At 50.3% G+C, this 24,853-nt stretch overlaps 5 protein-coding genes across 5 annotated transcripts; 3 read left to right on the top strand and 2 right to left on the bottom strand.

Moving 5' to 3' along the window:
• Nucleotides 1-1,166: 1,166 nt before the first annotated feature.
• FIBRA_01381 (uncharacterized protein) lies at nt 1,167-2,340 on the top strand (the record flags this gene model as incomplete). The annotated part of the gene is made up of 5 exons (XM_012323256.1): nt 1,167-1,440; nt 1,489-1,556; nt 1,611-1,672; nt 1,731-1,772; nt 1,836-2,340. 5 exons carry the CDS (start codon nt 1,167-1,169, stop codon nt 2,338-2,340), a joined length of 951 nt encoding a protein of 316 aa, XP_012178646.1.
• Nucleotides 2,341-6,442: 4,102 nt separating this feature from the next.
• On the bottom strand, nt 6,443-8,976 carry FIBRA_01380 (uncharacterized protein; the record flags this gene model as incomplete). The annotated part of the gene is made up of 5 exons (XM_012323255.1): nt 6,443-6,964; nt 7,025-7,231; nt 7,285-8,011; nt 8,063-8,890; nt 8,948-8,976. 5 exons carry the CDS (start codon nt 8,974-8,976, stop codon nt 6,443-6,445), a joined length of 2,313 nt encoding a protein of 770 aa, XP_012178645.1.
• A 2,513-nt stretch (nt 8,977-11,489) lies between these two features.
• Nucleotides 11,490-15,286, top strand: FIBRA_01379 (uncharacterized protein; the record flags this gene model as incomplete). Its single annotated transcript, XM_012323254.1, has 11 exons — nt 11,490-11,611; nt 11,754-12,072; nt 12,143-12,154; nt 12,210-12,803; nt 12,861-12,935; nt 13,003-13,012; nt 13,068-13,159; nt 13,211-13,319; nt 13,373-13,588; nt 13,664-14,001; nt 14,054-15,286. The coding sequence occupies 11 exons, from the start codon at nt 11,490-11,492 to the stop codon at nt 15,284-15,286; spliced, it is 3,120 nt and encodes a 1,039-aa protein (XP_012178644.1).
• A 473-nt stretch (nt 15,287-15,759) lies between these two features.
• FIBRA_01378 (uncharacterized protein) lies at nt 15,760-16,758 on the bottom strand (the record flags this gene model as incomplete). The annotated part of the gene is made up of 4 exons (XM_012323253.1): nt 15,760-15,939; nt 15,996-16,318; nt 16,381-16,638; nt 16,686-16,758. The coding sequence occupies 4 exons, from the start codon at nt 16,756-16,758 to the stop codon at nt 15,760-15,762; spliced, it is 834 nt and encodes a 277-aa protein (XP_012178643.1).
• Nucleotides 16,759-22,121: 5,363 nt separating this feature from the next.
• Nucleotides 22,122-22,800, top strand: FIBRA_01377 (uncharacterized protein; the record flags this gene model as incomplete). The annotated part of the gene is made up of 7 exons (XM_012323252.1): nt 22,122-22,195; nt 22,257-22,335; nt 22,391-22,404; nt 22,455-22,491; nt 22,543-22,604; nt 22,680-22,689; nt 22,750-22,800. The coding sequence occupies 7 exons, from the start codon at nt 22,122-22,124 to the stop codon at nt 22,798-22,800; spliced, it is 327 nt and encodes a 108-aa protein (XP_012178642.1).
• Nucleotides 22,801-24,853: the final 2,053 nt, after the last annotated feature.

The following is a 24,853-nucleotide window of genomic DNA, read 5'->3' as shown; positions in this document are numbered from 1 at the left end:
CTATACAGTTCCACTGTTTCACACTGCGATCGAATCCGAGCTTACAAGCTTGTTTGGCTGCATTGCAGTTACTTTGCGACTCCAGGGTCTCCGTTCAAAATTCAGTGTGTGCTGTGCTCTTCTCTTATCACTCTGCTAGGTCGAAGTGCTTGCATCAATCAGGCTTCCTTATTCGCTCATGCAGACTGCTTCATACCATAAAGACCACTAGCTCAGAGTCTAAGAGGAACTCAGTGTGCAGTCGTTTTGATATGCATTCAAAGTGGGCCCAGTGCTATTGCGAATATTGAGCAAGTCTTTCTAGATGTTCTTAGGACCAAGGTTGATTTTCAGTCTTTCTATAAGCTTATAACAGTCGGTTTCATTTGAAGGTACGGCTGATTGAACTTCTTGTTATCTAGAGTTTAGAAACCTTATGTCAAATTAACTACCTCGCCTTCTGGTTTATATCCCCTAGCCATCCTTGGTAAATCGTCGATCTTGATGCCATGATATTTCTTGTCCGAGAATCTTGACTGCATTATGAAGCACAACTATCGCAGACTTACGTCAGTTTATGCAGATAGTGCTGATGGTGACGAGGACGAGGTTCAGGAAGTGGAAGCAAGAATACTGACAGTCAGGACAGCGGCGATGCTGCTAGAGGCTGAAGGAAACTAGAAAAGCATGTGAGAAGATCCCTCGTCGATTTTAAGGAGAATTTAGACTGCGTTTTCATATGAGATGAGTGCGCTATTCGGAGTAGAACCGATGTAGATATAGGTGATGGATTTCAAGTTGTTGAGCAGGCTTCGTTGAGCCGTTGAGCCGTTGAGCCGTTGAGCCTTGTTGCCAGCTGTGGGGCGGATGAACGACAGCCTCCGTAGCCTTGAGGTTTTGTATACTACTTCGTAGCAGAACACGGATCGCAACATTATTTGGAATCGTACTAGTAGCGGGACAGTTGAGAAATCCAGGAGTTTTGGAGATTTATGTAGCGCTTCTCGACGCGCCGCGATTCGTGTACTTCCGATGATAGCGACAGCTTGAACTCCAACGGTGAACATACATCTCTGAGGTCCCGGAGTTGATCCTACATATCCAGAGAGTATGTATGTCTTGCTATTCCCCGACCGCTAGTCCTTGCTCGCTTCCCAAACTCACACCGAGCCTCCATCTTCGAGAGAATGCCGAAGGTTTATACTGCTTTGCTCATCGCATTGCTTCTCTTGTTCTACAAGCCAGGCCACAAAGTACCTACTGTTGGACCAATGCGGATAGCATCATACAACCTGCGCTACGATTCGCAACCGGACAATATTACTGTTCAACAATCCATCGATGCGCTGCCTAACCCCTTGACAAGTCCGCGCTTCCTGTTTAAGACTGGCGAACAGCCCTGGAGCTCAAGGCGAATCAAAGTAGCCCAGCATCTGTTGAGTGAGGGGCCTGCGTTAATTGGTAAGAATTTTACTGGGGGTGAAAATACGTGAAGTTCATCCACAACAGGCTTTCAAGAGGCTCTTATCAGGCAGGTCAAGGATCTAGCTCAGTTGTTAGGGGATGAGTGGGCATGGGTGAGTAGGTCTATCTGATGACATGGAGAGTCTAGTCTGACAACCATAACTAAGCTCGGTGTGGGGCGAGACGACGGCGCTGAGGGTGGCGAGTTTTGTCCAATTTTCTACAAGAAGTAAGCCTCATCAGGCTGTGCTACCGGGCCTATACTCACATACAACCCGATTCTTTAGGACACAGTTCAAACTAATTAGCCATGACTCGTTCTGGTTGTCGTGCGTCCCATTGATATCACCGCATGTTGGAAGCCAAGCCGGCTCATTTTGACTCATTTCTAGAGATTTTCCATTCGAGCCATCTAAATACCCTGATGCTGGTTCGTTCCGTGTCTGCGAAGTAGCTCGATTCACCACGACGACTGTCACCAACTCTACGAAGACTTTCACGCTCATCAACACCCATCTTGACGAGCGTTCCGATCGCCAGCGCCGACTCTCTGCCTCGCTCCTGCTCACCCGTGCGCGTTACGAAGCCTACACGTCCGGTGGCCCCGTATTCGTCACGGGCGACTTCAATAGTGCTGCCACGGGCTATGATTCGGGCGCTTATCAAATTATCACTGGTCACATTCCGCCCGTACCTATTGATTCAACGTTCGAAGCGAAGTATGCAGTGCCTCCCGACGCGTTCCCGCAGTTCATCATGCAGGACCTGAAAGCGGAGACTCCGCGCATGCACATATCGGGCGATTTTGCCACGTTCACAGGTTTTAATAGGCCGGGAGACCCGTCGGTCTTCACGAGAGTAGACTTTGTCTTTGGCGGGAGTAACGGGGGATGGTGAGCACATTTAATTAGCTCGTGGATCCACTTGTATAACTGACACGATGCAGGACTGCGAATTCGTATAAGGTTGGTTCATCTCTCACAGATGATGGTGTTTTAGCTAGCGACCACCGCCCTGTCTTCGCCGATGTGATAATTTAGTGAGCAAATAGGAGTGGCGATGCTATAAACAAAGTTCTCGCGTGTGGCGCCTTGCATATTCCTGCTCGCCTCTCTGGTTCTAGCGTTGACACAGGATATACTGACATTTGTACTCACCAACAATCGCAAATGTGGGATTATTTCGCTGCGGGCAATTTGCGAGTGTTGTTTCGGTTGTACATGGCCAAGTCCATCTTACCAGAAATTAGCACAATTGTCCAGGGCGAATCCCCTGACGGTAGATTATCTGACTTCAACGCGTCTTGTACACTCTAAGGGCAATGAATAGTACTTTCAAACAGTATACGCTGCGTCCCCCCCCCACGCACACGCGTCAATCTGAACACGATTACCATATATCCGCCAACAAGAAACAAGAAGTCAGCATTGTCTCCAGTATCTTACGATAGACTACTACATCCTTCTCGAATGACAAACAGCTACTGGGGGCAGATCAAGTAGTGCTATGTCTGCATCTTCCAAATGAGCTCTTGCAGGGCTCAAGGTCAATGAGTTGTCCAAATCCACTGGCGCGTTGATGTGTCGTCGAATGTTCAAACTAGCACAACTCATGGTTATTGAATGCGAAGGTGATGATGATACGTGGAGAGAGTGCACGCACGACATGAGAATAGTATTGGAGTAGACTAAGACGAATCCCGTTACAATTTTCCGATAGTCGAACACGATAATGAAAATACTCACTAGTTCCTTGCAGGAGCAAAATAGTTACGTCGCCATTTGTAAGCATGGAATCACCAGCAGCATTTCCCTGAAGACTTTTGAGATACTACGGCAGGAAGTTCAACATCTAAGCCGTGGATAATTGTGTAGATAACGGGCTCACAAGTACAAGGTTGGCAACTTGCAAAATTCTATGGTAAACAGCGTAGTAAGCCCGGGCCTGGACAAGCAATTGAGCTGCGAATAAGGAACGCCTACAAAAGAATGATGCCACGGTTTACGGAGGAAATGATTAAGGTAGAGAGAAGATTCGCTGTGCTAATAGTGTGTATGATAGCGTCGCAGTCCACTCAACCTCAGTTACACATGACTTACGATTTATATCCATTTCTAGACCGGTGAAGCATCCAAGACAAGACCACGACAAGATAGAGGTCGGCCGCGGCGATCAATGATGTCTGGAGAGGACCTATAACCTGAGCATAGAATACTTGCAATCGTATCAAATTCATTCACGACCCGTACTAAACAGAACGAACCGCAGTCTGCTCAGGCTGGTCCGATTCGGAAGTCGCGTTCGCAGTGACATATCTTGAAGTGACAATGATCAGTAGGTGATAGGACTGATCAATGGATCAACGGGACTTCTACTCACATATCACGCAAAGTTTCTATCAACACGAACGGTGAGTATGAGGAATGAAGAGCAAATTTTTAGCTATCGTCTACCTATACCGCAAACTATCATTCATATCAGAACCCGCATGTAATCTTAAAGTAAAGGGGCTAACGAACAAAATGCTGCCAGAGAGAGCGTCACTCCGATCGCTGTTACGGCTAGCTGACGCCATCTCCCACAGATGCGAAGGACTAAAATCGTTTTCTTAATCATTCAACACTTCGAGTATAGGCTGAAGACGAACGACTATAAATGTTGCAAAGGTAAAACCTGAGAGCCTTGCTATAGTCAGATCGCGGTGGATTAGAGAAAATAGATCACTGGACCCTTGTACAATGAGTATAATTGTCCACTGCGTCATTTTATGAATATGAGATTAGACGGTTCACATACATAACACATACCGTCGTCATATTTTGGAGCTACAGGCATAAAGAAGTAATTGTCAAATTAGAATTCCCAATCCATTTTAAGAACATACACCGTAAGATCTGTCAAACATATTGTGTGTCAGCACTCGCAATAGCAAATTTTCATGTTACCCTCTTACATTGGTAGAGTAACAGTGAGGCTTAAATTGACACGACATTGTATAAGGTAATACCAGAGCATCTATCTTCCAATCAACAACATGCGTGAATGAGATGATTGTTTTTTTTTTCACCTCGCCGTAAACACAAGCTAATAAGGTGTTTAGAAGGCTATTTTTGAGCTCAGTTAGCTCTAGAGGTAGACACAGAAGAATGCATCTCATACATCAAGCTTAATACCTGGATAGATTTACTGTGTCATTGTTGCAAGTTTACGAAGCAATCAAGCATATAAACACACCATCAACTTTATGCTAAGGCGATCGGTCGGATAGTTTCGCAAATAGTACGCTGTTTGAGCGAGGTTGACACCATACAATCTAGGGTTTCATATAGCCGTCAGTCGTCTTCTATAGATCATTGGCACGTACATGTTCGAGACTAGTATTCCTATAAATATAGGCCTTTCGATGGCCTCGATACCAGCAACCAGGGCGGATATGCCAGAAGCGGAGGCATTGGGAGCGCCAAAGGAGGACATTCTAGAGTGCAGAACGACATAAGTAAACATTCTGTTATATGCTGAATCTTGATCACGTAGTTGGCAGTCACACCATTCAGAGACAGCAACATGTATGGCCCATGGAACTGGGATCTGTGAGAGAACTCGCAGATTTTGGACACACGAAATCTATCTTCCAGAGTGTCGTAACAGATTCATCATGAGAACTCTTCCACAGAATTGGGCGGTACAGCACCCGAGTTGAGGCATAGGAATCATGTGTCGCCAGAGCCTTCCGATAAGTCAAGTACCTATGGCTACAAAGCCTATGCGCAAGCCAGCACATCTAAACAGCATATCAACAGATGTGTCTGAAGATAGAACGCAAATGCACAGATTCATCATCTCTCTTCCAAGTCCTCGCCCCACCCAGAAAGTAACTAGATGCTGTATGATCCAATTGTCCAACGTGTCACGTACCGGCCATACCGTTGCTGTCATGAGCTTCAGGACCTCATGTATACTGATTCCAAGATTGAAACGAAGTTCAAGTGAGATTAGTACATTCCGCGGGCTGTATTGCGCTAGCGATCACAACAATACCATCGGCCACCGTCCACCGCATTACGTACCTTGAGATGATGTTGTGACACGCACACGCCAGTGGACAACGATCTCATAAACAATCCAGTGAGTATCTCACCGATGGTGCATTGGATTAGTACAATAAGAAGTGGTGCACGAGAGCTCGCGTGCAGGTACAACATAGCCTTAGCAGCATTGTCGGCGAGGCGAGACGATCAACTCGAACCAGCTGGAAGTTCAAAACCTTACGAAGTGTCGGCCATCTCGGCTGACTGGTGCAGTTGTGCTCACCTTGCGGATTGATAGCACGATGATAGCTCTAATGGGCACCACAGTAACCCTATGCAGTGGTCGCCTCCCGAGAAAGATGCGCTACTAGTAGTTAGGGATAGGTCGGATGCAATCACTCGCAGCATAGCACGGATCACTTAGCTTCATCATCTTCTATGTCGTGTACAGCCTCATCATACAAACTTTTGAACATCGCTCATGCTCCCATCTCAGAACATATCTTACAGCTGAGTTAGATCCATCCGTTCCAAGCTAAGTCGTGCCACCCACCTTCGAACTCCTAGATAGACTCTGTGAGTTTGCAGCACCTTAAAACATCAGTGATCAGTTCAGTTCTCGGAGTGTATGCGCGTCGCATTTGGGTAGTGCATCTTTTGAGTTTCCCATGCAGAGAATGCGATGAGATATTGAAATCATGTGATTGTTTGTTAAATCAGTCCAAGCCCGGATATAAATTTTCCCGTAACTCCGGTACCTTAGAGAAGCAAGATTGAGGACTCACCGAGTACTTGAAAATGCTAAACCCAGTGATCCGTGCGCAAACGTGGAAACACACGGGTACAATTACACAATACAGACAGCACATATCAAGACAGCATGACATGATACTAAAGCTACATGGCCGGGTTGATCATATGAACAGTCACTTACTGCATGCAATAAATATCAATCTAATCATGGTCCAATATTATAGCCTGAGAGGAGAGAACAGGTTCAACGATAGTGGCGACAAGTGGCCACTCAGACTTCCACCCCTTCCGCGAGGGCTGGTTGTCCGAGGCGGAGAAGGTGGGAGCGGTACACCAACAGCCTCATGTGGTGTCATGCTTCGTCTCGGAGGGTCCGGGTAGACGACACCTGGAGGAATCGGGGCCATCTCATACGTGGGGCTGAATTTCGGGTTTGCAGCGGGCTTTGGCGTCGCCCTCATTGCACCATGGTCGTACACCTCCACAGGATCCCGTCCCGCAGGGGCAACCTGCATCACAGGGGTAAGTTGCACAAAGCCAGCAGGCAGCTGTCCATCCGGAAGTGGGACCACGTCGGGCGTCCTGAAGTCAAACTCGGGCAGCGGAGGCAAGGTACGCTGATCTCCCTCTGCACCCATGTCTTCCGGCCCTGCGCCGGGCAAGGGCTGGTGCGAGAATTCTGGGCTCAGAAGGTGGGGCTGAGTCACAGCAGTCGACCCACGAGACCCGGTTGTATTCGACTGCAGACGGAAATGAGAACGCTCATAAATCAGTAGAGGAGCACGAATGTCTCGGCGTACCGGGGACTCCACTGTGATGTCCGGGACGCCTCCACTGCTACCCGACTTTCGTTTCTGGTAGCGCTTCTTGAACAGCCGCTCGAACGAACTGCCGGTCCCTGAGCTCTGCCTTCGGGCGGTCGTTGGGCGAGACGGAGCAGACTCAGAAGAGCTGTCTACAGGCAAGTCTTCTCTCGGACGAGGTCCGCGAGGCGACATGACTCGACGCTAAACGGGGTTAGATATTCAGCACAGCACAATGAAATTCAGACAAAACGCACGTCCTCCCGCTCCATTCTCTGTCCCTGCTTCTGCGCGGGGGGCGGCTCCTGCTGCGGTGTTCCTGAGCGCTGCTTTCCAGCCCTGGACGACCCTGGTGTGCTAATCACTTGGCGGAGGCCGTTTAACGCGTCTGCGGCGCTTCGAAGACCTCCCGCCACACGCCCTGTGCGCGTGCTGACGAGGTCATACTGCGAGATTGAGATGTTAGTTGATGTCCGTGATTGGGGGGAAAACGGGGCGTCTAGGTGCGACCGAGTCGCTGGGACACCCTGGGCCGGGATAAATCCAGCAGCATAGGCATAGTCACGCGCTCGGACGGACTGCCCAGACTGCCCAGAGGACGCTCGTTGCTGTTGGACGGGTAGGGTCGGATTGGTGGATAGACTTGGCGAACTTGGGGAAACAGGTCGTGAAAGCTCATGTGGGGGCGGCATCAGGATAGTGTTGCCGCGGTCCATGTATGGAATCCAGTTATCCGGCGGAATGTCTACTGGAGGGTGCGATGCAGAGGTAACGGTGCTGTATGACGGAACTGGACCTGCTGAAATGTCAGCGCGCGAGCGACTGAGGCCAGGATCTGGTACGGGGATGGGTTCAGGTGTTGCTCGTGGTGGGCGAGAAGAAGGGTGTCTTGGCGAGGGCGCGGCAATAGTTGACTCAGTGGTAGAGGTATTGTTCACTTGGACTCTAGGCGGACTTCGTTGAGTGGCCCTGCTATCTGTGAGGCTATGGCAATTGAGCTCGTGTTCAGACCCCGAAAGCTGTGTTTGGACATACCGAGAGGGAGGGCGCCAGGAGCCTTGGGGCGGAGAACGAGGAATGGGCACAATCACCTCGGGCTGACTGCCACTTTCATCGTCATCAACTTCTTCATCTTGCCCTCGCTCTTGTTCATCCTCTTCCTCCGGGAACTCCTCCACCATCACAGGACGACGAGGATATCCCCTAGGCTCCTCCCGCTGAGCAACTCTCCTTGCTTCATAGTATCCCATATCCTTTCCTCTCGACAGGCCCTCTTGAAACCCCTCTCTCCTCCCCTCCTCACGCGCCTTTGTAATGAGTCTCTCCTCCCTGTACCGCCTCGCCAATGACCTTGCCCTTGCCGCCTCCGCTTCTGCGTCCACCTTATCCCGCTCCAGCTGGTTGACAATGTCTTGTGCTCGCAGGATCTCGCGTTGCGCCTCCTCCAACCGGAGCTTATACAAACGCACCTCCTCGTTCGCGCGTGCTGCGTCCGCCTGCGCGAGCTGCATCGCGTCGCGCGTCTGCCGCAGACGCGTCAGTGCCTCAATCGCCCGCCGCTCCGCCTCGTCCGCGCGGCGCGTCTCGCCCTCGAGCCGCTCCGTCGCGGTGAGCAGCACGCCGCGCAAGTGTTGTGCATCGCGCTCCTCGCGCGAGATCAGCCGCGACAGCAGCTTCGCCCTCCCGCTGAGGTGCTCGCGGTCATGCGCCGCGTGTGGGCGAGACTGTCGAGGCGCAGGCGACTGTGTGGAGCGTTGCGAGCGCGATTGAGTGCTGCGGGAGCGCGAGGGCGCGGACGGCAGCGTGTCGCTAGAGGAGGATGACGGCTCGACCGCATCCATTGGGGGAAACGGATACTCGTCACTGTGGGGTTCGGTTCGCGGTGATGCTGAGGACAGTGCGAGCGCAAGAGGTACTTACCGGCCCTCATCTTCGAACGGGGGAAACATCGCAGACACGTTGTGTGCCCGGGTAGCAAATTATGTCAACACGACAAAGGCAGAAGAGAACAAAGGTCTGGGCGACGTAAACCATGGCCACGTCGTGCGGGGGCGGCCTGCGGCTTTTACAGCGCTCTCCCGCGAATGCGATCGTGAAGCGTTGTAAAGGCGTGTGGTGGGGGCTTATCCTGGCGTGTTCAACACGTGTTGATAGATCAACGTCGATTGTCGGGGGATGGCGTCCGTATGACGAGGGCGCCATGTTGGCGCCAGACCTGATCTGAACGGATAGAAGACGACCGAAGGAACAACGTCCGACGGAAGTGAGCACTCGTGACGGGGTACAATGAATGGCTCACGCGCCTGGCGCCATGGCTGAATCTCGTGCCAATTCGCAGACTCCCATCGAGGCTCTGGCAGTGAGAGTCGATTCTTTATCTGGACGTCAATAACGGAGCGGCTGGACAAGCGGTGCCTTCTGGCTGGGCTGGAAACGTCTTGTACTTAATCGAAAAGGAAGCCCCTTCACAACCGAGATATTAATTGATGGGAGGAAACATTTGGAAAGCATCTGATTGGGCGAAGAAATTGCCCTTTAATCTGGGCGGTTTTGGAGTCATGCATTAAAGTCAAGGTCAGACTGAGGGAGGAGTCATCTGTCCACAATTGCAAGACGCCAATCTGGCGTTGAGAGTATCCCGATGTGCATGTTTGACTAATGCTTGCACGAGCTGACAGGTCTTCCGCAGAGAAGCAGGTAGCCGCACAGTGTGCGTTCAAGCTCATAAGTAACTCGGCGGCAGAAAATAAGTGTAACTCGGATTTCGAAATTCAATTCCATGACAGAAAGTCCTCAGCAGGGTTACCAACGGAGAGATCGGAGAAACTAGGAAAGAGAGTGAGAGTTCTGCGTGGACCAGTAAAATTTCCGCAGTGCATGCGAAGTCATTGATAGCGACAAAGAAGACGACATCGCTGCAACGTGAGCGTCACTGCGAACAACTTGGGCGAGTAGTCAACTAGTCAAACCTTCAGAGTCGGCATGCGCAGCCACTTTGAGCCAGCGGGACAGGTCTTTGTTTAGGACTGCTTGGATTCGGTGGCGCGGTACAGTTTGAATATCGTGCACTTCACGTGACTTTTCCTCCCTCTGAATTTGAGTGAGCGCGCGCTTTTGAATGGTCGGTCTTCCAAGTGACAAGGACCTTCCCTGCCCCAAGTCAAGTTCAAGCTGGCGAGCCGCATTTGTTTAGCTTGTTGATTGCAATTGAGCCATTTTGCCGGTCCGGTCCCCCAGATTCTCAGAGAGAGCATTCAAGAAGCTGAGTTTTAGGCTAATAGGAAATTTATCAATTGCCTGAGGCGCTCAGGATGTGGCCGGTGCCAAATCCACCAATTTGGTGCTTTGACTTGCCGTCCGCTCATCTATACCGCACTCACGAGTCACTGACTCACAGCGTGTTTCAAATACACAGAAAGGTGTAGCAGATACATCAGATATGGGGTGGATATGTAACACCAACAGAGTGTCATCTCGATCTGAGAGCGGAGACATTTCTTCTTGTGAGTCGTTAAGCAGTTCCGACTCGACTTTCTGTGGTGCTCACGGTGAGCCGAGCTCCGAGTGACAGGCATGGGCAAAATAGCCAACAGGCTTCCCTGCCATTGATCTCGTCTTCGGGGGCCATACGAGGGCATCGTCAATCGGAGTGCGCGGCGTGCACCGGACTTGACCACATAAATTGATGCTGGACAAGTCCGAAAAGGATACAGCGCGGCCGTGAGGGCCGGTAATGTTATGTTGCAACCATAGTGGTTAGCGCAGACTGATGGCGGGGAAGAGCTAGCTCCTGCCGAGTTCGCAGGGAGATTGGTTGTACGGAATTAGTGCAGGTGCACAAGTCGTGGATGTCGGTTTCTTGCACTGACTGGGAGTGCGAGCGACGACTAGCACCGCTGAAAGGACAGTCGGCGATGCCAGTTTCAGCAGGACGCACTGGCGGACCGAGGTAGGAAGAGGCGCACCTCTGGCGTACCCTGTGTGCGAGGTTGCTCGGGTGGAGTTTGATTCCGAAGCAGGAGGGGGAAAGAGATTTCCGTTTGTCAAGCTGCTGTGCACCTGAGGCGAGACTGCCACTGCAGGGCATCAGCGGCGCGACACGAGGACGGGCGACGGGGATGTGCACTGCGCTGCAAAAGGGAAATGACGGACGGAGTCCGCTAGGACGCGCGGGACCACTTTGGGCCGAGCGGGACCGAGGACGGAGGCAGCGAGCGGGCGGGCGGGGCTAGCCGAGGAGGATTACGTGATGCCGGGCGTCGATAAGAAGGGCGTGGCCGTGGACAGTGCGCAATGGATCGGACTGGCTGTCTGCCCTGGCATTTCTGTCCTCGCCTCTCCTCGCACACTATTTCCTTTTCTCTTATCCACTCCCGACGTGCGTCCCACGCCGCATAGGCTGCATCGCCAGCCGCTCTTGTCCTTGCGCTGCTCGACCCCTCTCTGCTTCTAGCTCAGCGTCATGCCCTCCTCTGCCCGTCCCCGCCAGGACGACAAGGAACGCACTGCCAGAGCACAGGACCAGGAGTTCAAGCGCGCGAGGGGTGCCATATCTTGCGCAGAATGCCGCCGTCTCAAGCTCAAGTGCGACAAAACAGTCCCCTGTTCGTCGTGCAAGCGCAGAGGCTGCGCCTCCATATGTCCCAATGGCAGTCTCACCACTGGCCAGGGCACCAGGCACGTATGAGCATCCCAACCTTCTTTGTATTGCTCACCTGTTCTCTAGATTCATCCTTGCAGACACGGATCGCCTCCACCGCAAAATCGCAGAAATGAGCGACCGCATCCGCCAACTCGAGGACGCACTTGCCATCACCCACTCGAGTGTCTCTCGTGATCCCCATCCCCTCATGAATCGCGACCTTCTTAAAATCAAGTCCGGTCTCGAACTTCATTCTGCCGCAAGCGCGCTTGGTCTAGCTGAGGATGCAGATGAAGGCTCCGAGACAAAGGTCGAAGAGTCTCAGTATATCGACGCGTTTGGCACGCTCGCTGTGCGCGATGACGGTGCAGCCACCTTCTATGGGAGATCAGCGGGTTCGGAGGTGTGTCTGCTTACTTCCCCTCTTCCGTGCCTCGCTTTCTATCTCACCCTGCTTCTGCTTCTCGCCCCAGAGTCTTCTTCTTGTGCGTGCAGATATCTCTTCACACTATCTTTCCTCTTACCGATGCTCTCTTACAGGACGAATCCCCGGCGCACGCTGCGCCTCTCGTCACGCGCCCGCATGGCTCGCGAAATCACCTCCCCGCTGCTCTCACTCGACTTACGACGTCCTTCCCCTCCGCACCATCCAATGTGATTGCAGAGGACATGCAGGAACTTATAGAAGAGCATCTTCCACCGTGGCCACGTGCCGCGCAGCTGTGCGACCTCTATCTCGAGCAGGCGCCGTGGTTTTTTGGTGCTGTAACGCGCCGGCAACTTGTGGAAGAGGTACTCCCGCTCTTCTATCCCGACGCTGTTGAGTTTCGGGATGCCGGTGCGGGAAATGGCAGTGGCAGCATCGAGGCAGGCGCGGCGCTGTCCTCGTCTGCGGCTGCCTTTGGTTTGCCGCAGAACCGTGCAGGCGGCGGGTCGTCCCATGATCTTGCACTGTTGTTTGTAATATTTTGCTTTGGGGCACTGACAGATGAGACGCTTCCACCGGCACCACATAATCAGGAGGCGGAGCGATATTTCCAGCTGACGAGGGCTGCGCTAAATGTGGAGCCTGTGTTAGAACGCCCACCCAGTGTTGTAACGGTGCAAACCTTGAGTCTTATGGCGATCTACCAGGTATGTGCGCATATGGGAAGGTGTGGGGTAGCTGAGTGATGTGCTGTGTGTTTATAGGGCTTGGTGGCAGACGAGAACAGTATCGAGAGTACGTGGGCTCTAATGGGACTGAGCTCAAAGCTAGCGCAAAGTGTAAGCATACCAAGCGATCTTCCGATATTTCCGCACTCTGATGATCGAAATGATATGTCATCTACAGATTGGTTTGCGTTAGTGCTGGCCACCTGATCTATCCGCGATCGTGCTGCTGATGTCTGCATTCAGATCGAGACTGTGCACGTTGGAAACTCGCTCCCGCGGAGGTGCAAAAACGGCGCGCACTCTTCTGGGAATTGTTCATTACTGACTGCTGGCAAGTGAGTATATGCGCTATCCATTGCTAGTAGTGCGGTGCTGATGACATCCAGGCACTTGCTACGGGTCGCCTCCCGACCTTCTCGCTTCCATTCGTGGACACGGAGCTTCCTGCAGACCCCAACGAGACCATGGCGGACGACGGCACCCCGCAACCGAGCTGTACGTATGTCGTATGCCGAGTATTGTTTAGTTGCTGAAGACGGATGTCTCAGTCCCCGCTTGGAAGGCACGGTGGGGTAAAGAGTGTGTCGCAGAGGTTGTTCAAGGCACACTCACGTCGCGTGCGCCGAAGTATACTGTTATTCTTGAGCTCGATCGGAAATTGCGGGATATGACGATGCCGAAGTATGCGCAGGGACAGCCACCCCAAGGTGCAGGACTTTCGCAAACGATGTCGCATTTCATGCCCATCAATTACCTCCATCTGAGTGAGTCTACTGTTCTCCTGTTGTATGAACATGATGTAGGGTAGCTGACGATATGTTGCATCGGTGTTCATCCAGCATTGCTATATGTTCATCGATGTTTCTTCGCGCAAGCGCTCCAGGACCACCCGATGGACCCCCTTCGAAGCCAGTATGCGCCTTCCTTCCTCGCCGGATATCGCAGTGCATGTGCACTGCTGGGGAGCATCCGCGAACAATTCAATATGTTCCCGGTGCAAATTGCAAGATTCTGGGTGCTATGGACGCATGGTTTCTCGTCGGCGGTGATGCTAGCCTCGGTTGTCACGCACGGTGGTACCACCAAAACGGCCCAAGCGGCACTGGGAGAGCTTGGCCTCGCGCGCGAGTTGTTTGATAAGGCCGCCCAGTTAGGTGGACGCGCCGTGAAGTTTTTGGTGCGCCCTTTCATTTTGCGTCGATATTTGCCATCAATCTTTGTCGATGCAGCCCATTATTCGACGTCTGTATGACAAGGCATATCATACATATACACAGGGGCGGCCTGTGCAAGATATCTTCACGTCGCGAGCGGCCGGCACTGTGCCTGACGAGCTCTCTATCTTCAGTGGGCGCACGCGTACAGTCGCTACAAGGTCGAATAAGCCTTTGCGCGCCCGCTCTGCTTCGCGCCGGCGGCCTACAGAGGCAAGTGCATCGTCGACTACGCCCACCTCGCCCGAATCTACCACGGGTTCTGGCTCAGGGCGCAGCTCAGAGTCTCCTACAATCACGGCAGGGGAGACATTCCCCGCGCTGGAGTCGTATGGTAACTCGGTGCATCCGATGCTCGTTGATCAGATGCACGCGTTTAACGGCGAGCTCGATGCACAAATCAGCAGCATGAGCACGTACTATATGAGCCAGAAGCCGAGCGAGTACCATCAGCAGCAGATCCAGGAGCAGCAGCAGCAAATACAGCACGAACAACAACGCCAACACCAGCAGTATCAAAGTCCGCCGCAGTATGATAGCCCACAACATGAGCAGTGGTACAACACTCCTGCGCATGAGTCTATGCCGCCCCCTCCGCCTCCGCCGCAGGTCGTGCACCAGGCGCACCCCGCCTCGCAGCTCGTTCCGGTTAACTCACAGCAATTCCAGCAGCAGGCTCATCCTGATCCGGCGCACGGCTATCCTGCATACGACCCTCCCCACACCACCACCGAGCAACAGTACTACTCGCATGGCGTCCCTGCGCCTGCTGCGTCCGACACCCATCCGGGATACGCCACCCACCAACAGCCCCCGCGCTCGGAGCTCTGGCGCGTCCCGCCGTCCGCGCAGGCACCAGTGCCATCCGACGAGCCGATGTATCATAACTACCAACCCGACTACCACAACAATGTGCAGTCTACACAGCCGGTGCAGCCCATACAATCCATGCCACCAATGCAGCCTGTGCAATCTGCCCAAGCCGTACCACAGCAGACCCAGTACCGACCTGTCCCGAGCCTCAGCAGGCATCCGAGCATGAGCCAGATGCATGTCCAGTATCAACAGCAGCCCCAGGAGCAACACTATCCGCAGATGATGGCTCTGCCCCCGCAGCCGCGGCCACCGGCGATACTGCCTGTGCAGCACACGTACAGCTTGCAGGAGACGTGGCAGTCGTTCATGCAGCACGAGCTGCCCGCACCGGTTCCTCAGCCAGCGGCCCCTCAGGCGTATATGCGGCAGTAAGATAATCGGGAGCCACCTTGTTTTACTCCCTCTACCCCCTTTGTACATTATGTCCATGCTGTGCGATTTCGTAGACATCCCTATATGCTCTCTTTTCTTCCGTACATATGCTCTCTGCTCTTTACTCGTCTGTTGCAAGTGCCCGGAGCTGTCGCAATGGTCAGAACGATCAGGCCGTTGTCTAAAATGCTTAGTCGATTTGTTCTCTAGCTATCGTTTTGTTCTCCCACATGCCGCCGTCTGTACCTATCCAATGTTGATATTATATGATGCGTTCAACTCGGTCTCGAGTCTGCATTTGGAAGGAGATTTCCGGCCATAAAGTCTGCAATTGGGAAGATCGAATGGCTTTGACTTGGGTACTGAATGGTGACAGAGGTCCTCAGCAATGAGCGCGTGCTCTCATATTGCCAGTGTGCTGTATTTTTGCATCTATAACATTATGAACGATATTACGACGTGACATAGCATAATCAAGATGATTCCGAGCCCGTTTTGAAGGTACCCAAGAGGTCGCCATTGAGCCCGCCCATGCTCTCGCAAATTTGCATAGCATGTGGGTGGAATGCATCACGCAGACCATCAGGCGACCCTGGCAGGAGAATGTGAGGAAGCACGCGCGTGTGGAACAGCCGATGCGCGACATTGCCGCCCTGCGCGGAGCGGAGTCAGTGTGGTCAGGCGCCGCCGAACAGCCAGGGACACGTACAAATTGGTGGAAGACACCGCCTACAAGGGCCTCGACGGCGCCGCCCTGCACCTTATACAGGCCGATGCTGTGCCCGGCGGACGGGCTGAGACGCTCGACGACGCTCGCGACGCCCTCCTTCTCCACCATGCCGGCCTTGAGCGGCCCAATGTTGACGGGCACCCACCTGAGCACCTTCCCGAGGGACCACCGCGGCGCGACGTACTCGCCGAGGATGTACGTGTTCAAGGCACGCTCTGTTATGAGCGTGTAGTCTTGTGACGGGTCGAGTTCGGGCGAGCTGTGCAGGAAAAGCATGAGGTAGGACTGTAGAACGCGTCGACCTGGGCAGCGAACGAGATTTGAACACTGGGAGAATGTGAGTGTGGAGGGAGCCAAAACATACCTATAAAACTGAGTCGTGCGTTGTGTCGCTGTAGGGCATCAGGATGGCTAGCATGCGTCAGGATGCGGGCGGCGAGCTCGGGAGGGAACTTGAGTGGCGAGAACACCGTGTCGAGGTGCGCTTGGAGACCAGTGAAGTCAGAAGCAGACCCTGACGGGTCATTTTGGCGGGGCGTGGCCGGTGGTGGTGGATGGGCATGTCCAGATGGTCGGGGTGACTGCTGCATATTTGACGCGAAACGCAGCTGCAAACGTTGCCCTGTACATCATGTTAGCAGAGTAACGAGACTCATAGTCCATACGTACCTGCAGTCGCACTGTGCCATTGCAGCCTCGCTAGCTGGCGAGGAGAAAGTACGCGACTCAGACCTCTAGACATCGCGTGAGGACCGACTGCTGTCAGAATGGAAATGGCGACCGTTCAGGGCAATTGAGGTTGGAGAGTATGTTCGTGCACCAGTAGTCCGAGTGGAGAAACAAAGAGCTCAGAACGCCAGGAACCTGCGCCGGTCAATGTCTGTAGAGTCGCTCTGAGTCTCAGCTTTAGACAGCTAGCGCTAATTCCTGCTAAAGTATGCGCGTGGCTATTCCCACGACGAACGACCCCTGCGATGGACTTCCTGAGCCTACAGATGTGTTTGACAGTCAATTATCTCGAATCAAACGAGTTCGCTAGCAATTTCTGCCTCCATCTCAGCCCGAGAAGATGCTGATGCGTCTTGGCCCCTTTGACAGATTATCATAGATATGTACTCGAAACGAGGCTGTACTTGATATCATCGAAGTGCCTTCCGGCCAATGTCTAGGAACTTATTTTTGTCTGACTTGTGTCACATATCTGTCATTACAAATACTAAATACCTTGATCATTCTCTTCTCTGATTTACCAGAATGCGGTATGTTGTTGACTGGATCAGTGAACGAAGTCGTCGCTCACAGCTGATTGCGACTAGTATCAGGAAACGTTGTCATTATGCTATCTCACCGCCCGTATGCTAGAGGTGATTATATTCATGGTATCCACGTATTCTGGGATGGTATTAAGAAAGGGATAGATTTGACCATTGATTCGGCAAGCACTTTTGAATGACAGCATACATATTTCCTCGAGAGTTATGATGGACAAGATGACTACATTGTGGCGTGGAGTCCTCAGACATGAATTGGCAAGAATATCATTCACCCGGGTATCTTCCGAGGCGATGACTTTGATCACAGGCTTGCGAGTGACATAAAATTCAGCACTCCTTGCTATTTATGCTCGCCTGAGATTTCCTGCCTCTCACTTTCATTCTCACGCATCTGGACCAACATGGCTGACTCCAGCATTGTTAATTTCGGCATCGTACTAGGCCCTTTATTCATTGGAATGCTTTTCTTCTTCCCGTACGTCATTAGTGACTGTCCGACATGATTCTTTTATAAGTGGTCGCTGACAATATAATGCGTAGCATATACGGAGGCACTATTGGGCAGACTATATATTACCTACGGAACTACTCTGAAGATCGCCTTTCATTAAGATTTTTGGTACGACGTTTGAGTGACTTTGAGAACACAAATGAAGTTTATTTACTAGAATGTCTTCTCACAGGTCGCAGGTCTATTGTTCGTCTGACATTATTCTGATTGATTGTATAAACAAACTGTTACACCAGCCTTCTTGATACTGCAAAGGCATTTGTGGATGGGCAGGTGTGTCTAGAGGCATTATAATATATGTTCAATGCATTGATTTCGGAGTAGGTGCTCTGGTCCTATCTGGTCCAGAATCACGGAAATGAAACTGGGCTATCTGCTATGGCAAGGTAAGTGGCATATCTTAATGCCCCGTTCAGGTAGACATATAATGGGAATGCTGATCGATTGTAGATTGATTGGTGTACGTGTGTCAAGCCAACTTATGTACAATCGACAAACTTATCCTTCTATGTTCTTTCAAGGTCCAGAATGTACTTGCAGTATGTTTTTCGCCCTTCCAGTTTAGTGCATAAATTGATACAGTGGATTACATGAAGTATTCCACAGTGCTAGTTGTCCAAGGGTATATTTGAGGCTTGAAGTTTGACCTGGAAATGATTCAATGATGCTTATAATGATTAGATTTTATCTTTATAACATCTATGCCCGTATGTTTACTTTTTATATCACTCGGTTGACTAATCAAGCCTCAAGTTCTCGGAACACAGACATGGTATCGGGCATATCTGACAGCGATCGGAATCCTCCTTTCGTTAGTTGCCTTCAGTACGTTGTGCATTACACCTATGGACTGAACTGACCTGATTACTGGTTCTGGTTGAAAGCAAGTGCAATGGGTGAGTGATCTGAATACATGCTCATTGAATGTTCTCAATTGATGCAAATGCTGGAATAGCCGTAGTATATGAATTGTACGTGTCGATGGTGATGAAATCATCCATGCTTCATGGATACTAAAAACGAATTGCAGATATACCAGCACAGATATCCCTGGCGCTTTAAAGCATATCGATGTACGTTTTAGGATGCACTTACAGATAGCTTTTGCTAATAGCCTGATCAGCCCACGGCACTTGTTCAAGCAATTACTATACTTGTGGCCGACACATACATTGCCGTGATTTTATCATGGAGTTTTCGCCGCTCAAAAACAGGACATCAAACGTAAGCCACCCTGAGAAAGACAAACTTACCAAACAAGCTGATGACGCAAAAACCAAGCACGGGGAGTCTCCTCTCGAGGCTCACTGTTTACACTGTCAATCGTGGGATTATCCTTTGGTTAGTACAAATTTCTGGCCTACTAAACCATTAGTTTAAGAACATGGCTTTAAGTATTTTACAAGTTACTCTTCTTGGCATGGTGGGTGCGACAGATCTTTGACAATAAATTGAAGAATCATAGCAGACGCATCAGTATTTCTACAAAGCACCAGATTCAGCTGGTGATACTTCCAAGGATGCCGTCATCTTAGACATACTTTATTTTCCACAGAGCTCAGGTACGCGCCATGATTTTTCGGATTGAATTGCGCTTTCTGAGTTGGCGCGACCACACAGTTTATTGCAACAGTCTCCTTATAACGTAAAGTCTATGTGCTCTTCGCATCTACCTTACACCGATCCTTTACACACAGGCTGAATGTCCGCAGACACATACGATCATGCTGGACGGTAAACATCGGGAATGAGCTATCGTGCATTCAGACCATTCCAAGTGATCCATCTTCAGAGGCGACACCTATCTCCTGTCCTACATGACCATACAATCTACCTCTATGATTTGATCCTCATACCGATTAAGCCATATATGTAGGAGAGATTTGATGTAAATGCCGCAGTCAGTGATAACTCTACCGTGACGCCGTTGTATACCTCATTTCTCTCACCGTTGTCAACCCCTTCCTTTAAATATATCTGGCTTAGTCGAAGAGGTCTTCCAGCAACGCGTTCGTGCTGCGCTGTGCAATTGAGAAGGTTCGTGCAGCACGCCGCCCGCTTTACGTCACCTTTGTCGACTTGTCCAACGCCTTCCCCTTTGTCGGCCGGGCCGCACTGTGGGCGAAGTTGAGCGGCATGGATTTCGCCGGATCCCTCCTTGACCGGCTCCGGATGCCATACGTGCGGATCCGGTACGTTGTACGTGCAGGGGACGACCTCTCCGACTGGCTTGTCGTGCGTCTAGAGATCCTAATTGATGATCCTCAGACGTATTGTTTTATTGTTCATCATCGACCTCTTCCTCAGGAAATGCATCTTCGGACGTCAAATGCTGTAGGAAGCGCTGCAGATTTCTTACTCGTCGACTGGTGAATATTGCTCTATCTGTGGAGTCCTACGTCGGGGTGTTGCCTGCCACTTGTCTTACGCAAGCTGTAATCTGCACTTGTGGGCCCACATCTCACTGCGGTCTGCGAGGTTGCCCTGGATGCGCGCGTGGCCGCGACGGACGACCTGGTTGCGGTGCAAACCTCTTATCACTGCTGCCTGGGCCTCAACACACGGTCCCCGCTGGCTGTCCCCTACTCCGGGACGGTGATCTGCCCCCCTGCGGTACCTTCTGTGTGTCCTGGACAGATGACCCCCCTCCCGAACGCGGTCCTCGCGGAGGTACGCTTGCTGGCTCTGACGGGTCAACCCTCGTAGCCCGGCGACCTGCAGCATATATTGACGCACCTGCCCGTCCCTGTGGCCTTCGATCTGCGGCTACCCTTGACGACTGCGTCGGTCAGTGTGCTGGTGGCGGCGATTGAGCGAGCCGTAGAGACATAGGATCATGACACTGTACTTGCCACAGTGCACGTCCCGTTCCTGGCAGGGCGACGAGTGTGCGTTCCCAGCCGCAGCCACTCTCTTGCCAAACCGTTATAATTCCGCCAATACCTTCGGATCGACGACGACGACGACCGGCGTGCGCTGACCCGGCTCCTATACGGTGATTACCCCGTTGCTGTCGAGTAACTGCGAAGGGTGTTTCCCCTTGGATTTCACGAGTGTCGTGTGTGTCGATTGTGTTGCCTGGAGTAGGACGAGACCTATGTTCTTGTGGACTGCACGGACGACCGGCTGCTGGCCTTGCGCGACGCGGTCCGTCCCAAGTAATGCGGGCGTGGGTGGCAGCTATTATGCCAGCCGGTGTCGGACGGGGGTCTCGTAGATATTCTGGCTCTCTAGATGGCTTTCACGGCGGACTGAGTAGGTATGATACATGATGTGTAGTGCGGTAGTATTTGGTGGTAGCATGCGTAGGCCTCTATATCGGGTCGAGCATCATGTGACTTGCCCTTTGCTAATATATCTTCCCCCCACAACGAACGACCCTTGCCCGCACACTGGCAGGCCTTCTGACTCTAGACTTCAAGTATGAGTCGCATTTTCTATTCATCTTGCTGCTCTACAATGGGATTTGTTGACTAGTCGGCTATCGTCAAGGCTATCGAGTGGTTGGCTATGTGCGCGGACCGCGTATGTAGAGATAACTTGAGTCTTAGTCTTAAAAAATGACCGAACTGATTTGCTGAATACTCAAGCTTAGCCTACAGGTATATGTGACAGTCAACTGTCTTGAATGGAACGAATTCGTAAGTTTTTTTGCCACCATTTCGATCCGAGCAGATGCTGATGCGTCTTGGTCCCTTTGACAGATTATCATAAGTACGTACTCGAAGCGAGGCTGTACTTGGTGTTATTGAACTGTGCTACGAACGACATTTAGGGACTTGTATTTGTTTGTTTAAAGGCACATTCTCTGCCATTACAAATCCGGGGTATGTTAATTATTCTCTTCTCTGATCAGAATGCAATACATTTTTGACTGGCTCGATGAACGAGCAAATTGTGACCTTGAAGAAAGTCGTTACTTGCAGCTTATCGCGACTTAGATCAGGAAATGTTGTCACTATGCTATCTCACCGCCCGTATGCTAGATGGAAGTATATTCATGGTATCCACATATTCAGGGATGGTGCCAAGGAAGAGATACATTTGACCATTGATACTGCAAGCGCTTTTAAATGGCGGCATATCTCCTCCGTACGTGGTTAGAGTTGTGTGATGGTGATGAACAAGATGACTATTTATGACTATATTGTGGTCTGGGCTCCTCAGACATGAATTGGCTCGGACATTGCTTACCTGGGTGTCTTCCGAGGCGATGACTTTGATCACAGGATTGCGAGTGGCATAAAATCTAGCACTCGCTGTCTATGCTCGCCTGAGATTTTCAGACTCTCACTTTCATTCTCACGCATCTGGACCAACATGGCTGACCCCATCATTGATATTGTCAACATCATAGTAGGCCCTATATTCATTGGAATGCTTTTCTTCTTCCTGTACGTCAATGGTGACTGTCATAATTCTTTTCTGAGTAGTAACTGACAATGTAATGCGTAGCATATACGGAGGCACTATTGGGCAGACTATATATTACCTACGGAACTACTCTCAAGATCGGCTCTCAATAAAATTTTTGGTATGCCATTCGAGTGACTTTGAGAGTATTTGTTTACTAGAATCTCCTCTCACAGGTCGCAGGTCTATTGTTCGTCTGATATTATCTCAATTGAATGTAAAAATAAATTGTTGCACCAGCCTTCTTGATACTGCAAAGGCGTTTGGGGATGGGGAGGTATGTCTAGACACATGACAATATATGTTTGATGCATTGACTTCGGAGTAGATGTTCTGGTTCTATCTAATCCAGAATCACGGGGATGTAATTGGCCTATCTGCTATCACAGTGTAAGTGGCATATCTACATGCTCTGTTCAGATGGACATGTAATAGGCAAGAGATCTCATGCTGATTGATTTGTAGATGGGTTGGTGTACGTATCAAGCTGACTTGTGTGCAATTGTCATACTTATCCTTGTTATGTTATTTTTAGGTCCAGAATATACTTGGAGTATGTTTTGTGCCCTTCTGGTTTAGTGCGTAAATTTACAGAATGGATTGAAGTATCTCACAGTGGTGTTCGTCCAAGGGTATGTTTGAGGTTTGAAGTTTGACTCCCTGGCAATGATCCAATGATGAACTTTTAATTATTAATTTTATCTTCATAACATCTATACCCGTATGTTTCTATTCCATTTTAGATACCACCCGATTGACTAGTCAAGCCTCAAGTTCCCGGAACAGAAACATGGTATCGGGCACATCTGGTAGTGATCGGAATGCTACTTTCATTAGTCTCCCTTGGTATGTTGTGTGTTATGCCTATGGACTGAACTAACTCGACTACTTGTTGAAAGCAAGTAACATAGGCAAGTGGCCTGAATGTATGCTCATTGAATGCTCTCAATTGATGCAAATGCTGGAATAGCCATAGTATATGAATTGTACGTGTCGATGGTGATGAGACTATCCATGCTTCATACTGACAATGAATTACAGATATGCTAAACCAGACGTCAGCAGCGCTTTAGGGCGTGTTGGTGTACGTTCTACGATGCAATCACAGATTCTTCTTGCTAATTGCCTGATCAGTCCTTGGGAGTTCTTCAAACAGTTACTCCACTTGTGGTCGATATCTACGTTGCTGTGATTTTATCATGGAGTTTCCACCGCTCGAGAACAGGACATAAAATGTAAGCCAGACTGAGAAAGATAGCCCTACTGAAACAAGCTGATGACGCAAAAACCAAGCACGGGGGGTCTCCTCTCGAGGCTCACTGTTTACACTGTCAATCGTGGGATTATCCTTTGGTTAGTACAAATTTCTGGCCTACTAAACCATTAGTTTAAGAACATGGCTTTAAGTATTTTACAAGTTACTCTTCTTGGCATGGTAGGTGCAGCAGATCTTTGACACTAAATTGAATAATCATAGCAGACACGTCAGTTTATCTACGGAGTACGAAGTTCAGCGGGTTCAACTATTAGTGATCTCAAGGATACCGTCATCGTAGAGATACTTTATCTTCCACAGAGCTCGGGTATGCACCATGATTTTTTTGATCGAAGTACACTTTCTAATCAGGTGTGCGCACACAGTTTATTGCAACAGTCTCCTTATAACGTAAGATCCATGTGCGCTTTGCATCGACCTTACACCGATCTTTACACACAGGCTGAATGTCCGTAAACACGTAAGATCACACTGGATGGTAAACATCGGGAATGAGCCATCATGCACTCCGACCGTTGCAAGTGATCCACTTTCAGAGGCAACACCTACGTCTTGTTCCACATGATTATTCCATCTACCTCTATGATTTGATTCTCATACTAATGAAGCCATAGGCAGGAGAGATTCAATGTGAATGCTGCAGTCAGTGATAACTCTACTGTGGTGCCATTGTATATCTCCATTTCCTTTGCTGCTTGTCAAACCTGCTTTTAACAATGTCTGGCTTAGTTGAGGCAGTCTTCAATCCTCTCCAATCTATATTTATAGGAATAGCAATCTCAAACATGTATGTGGTGGTACTTACCAACAGTTAACCCCTCTTAGATAGTGTAATATCTGTGACATTTCTGGTGCAACTTTCATAGTCTGTTGTAGTCAAATACACCCCAAACAGTTGAGAAGACACCCTGCCAGTCAGGCCACCCATTGTTGCAGATTGAGGTCTGTGCAGGTGCATTCAACATGCATACACTCATACAGTGTGTCTATGAAATTTGCACAGACTCACTGTTGAAATATAAATATGCAAAAACCTTACCTGTGTTGACTAGACACAAGGCAAGTAAGAAGGCTTAAGAGTTGTCTTATATGTCTGTGAAGATGCTAAGACAAGGATGAGAGAGAGAGAAGCCCTGTCATTGAGCATTCTACCTGGGGGTTTATATACACAGGGAGAACACTATATGTACAAACAATTAGATAATAAATCTAAAGTGATGCCATAAACTAATTATGAGTCAGCTGCCTAATGGGGTAGTTGTTGAACAAATAGTGAACACACCTACAAGTTCTATGTACAGAATGGTTCATGGACACTGTAGATTAGTTGATCTAATCTCATCTATATCTAATCTAGATACAA

The sequence above is a fragment of the Fibroporia radiculosa genome, assembly GCF_000313525.1.
Source record: "Fibroporia radiculosa TFFH 294 genomic supercontigs, scaffold608, whole genome shotgun sequence".
Taxonomy (NCBI): Eukaryota; Fungi; Basidiomycota; class Agaricomycetes; order Polyporales; family Fibroporiaceae; genus Fibroporia; species Fibroporia radiculosa.
This window is presented reverse-complemented; position numbering and strand designations above follow the sequence as displayed.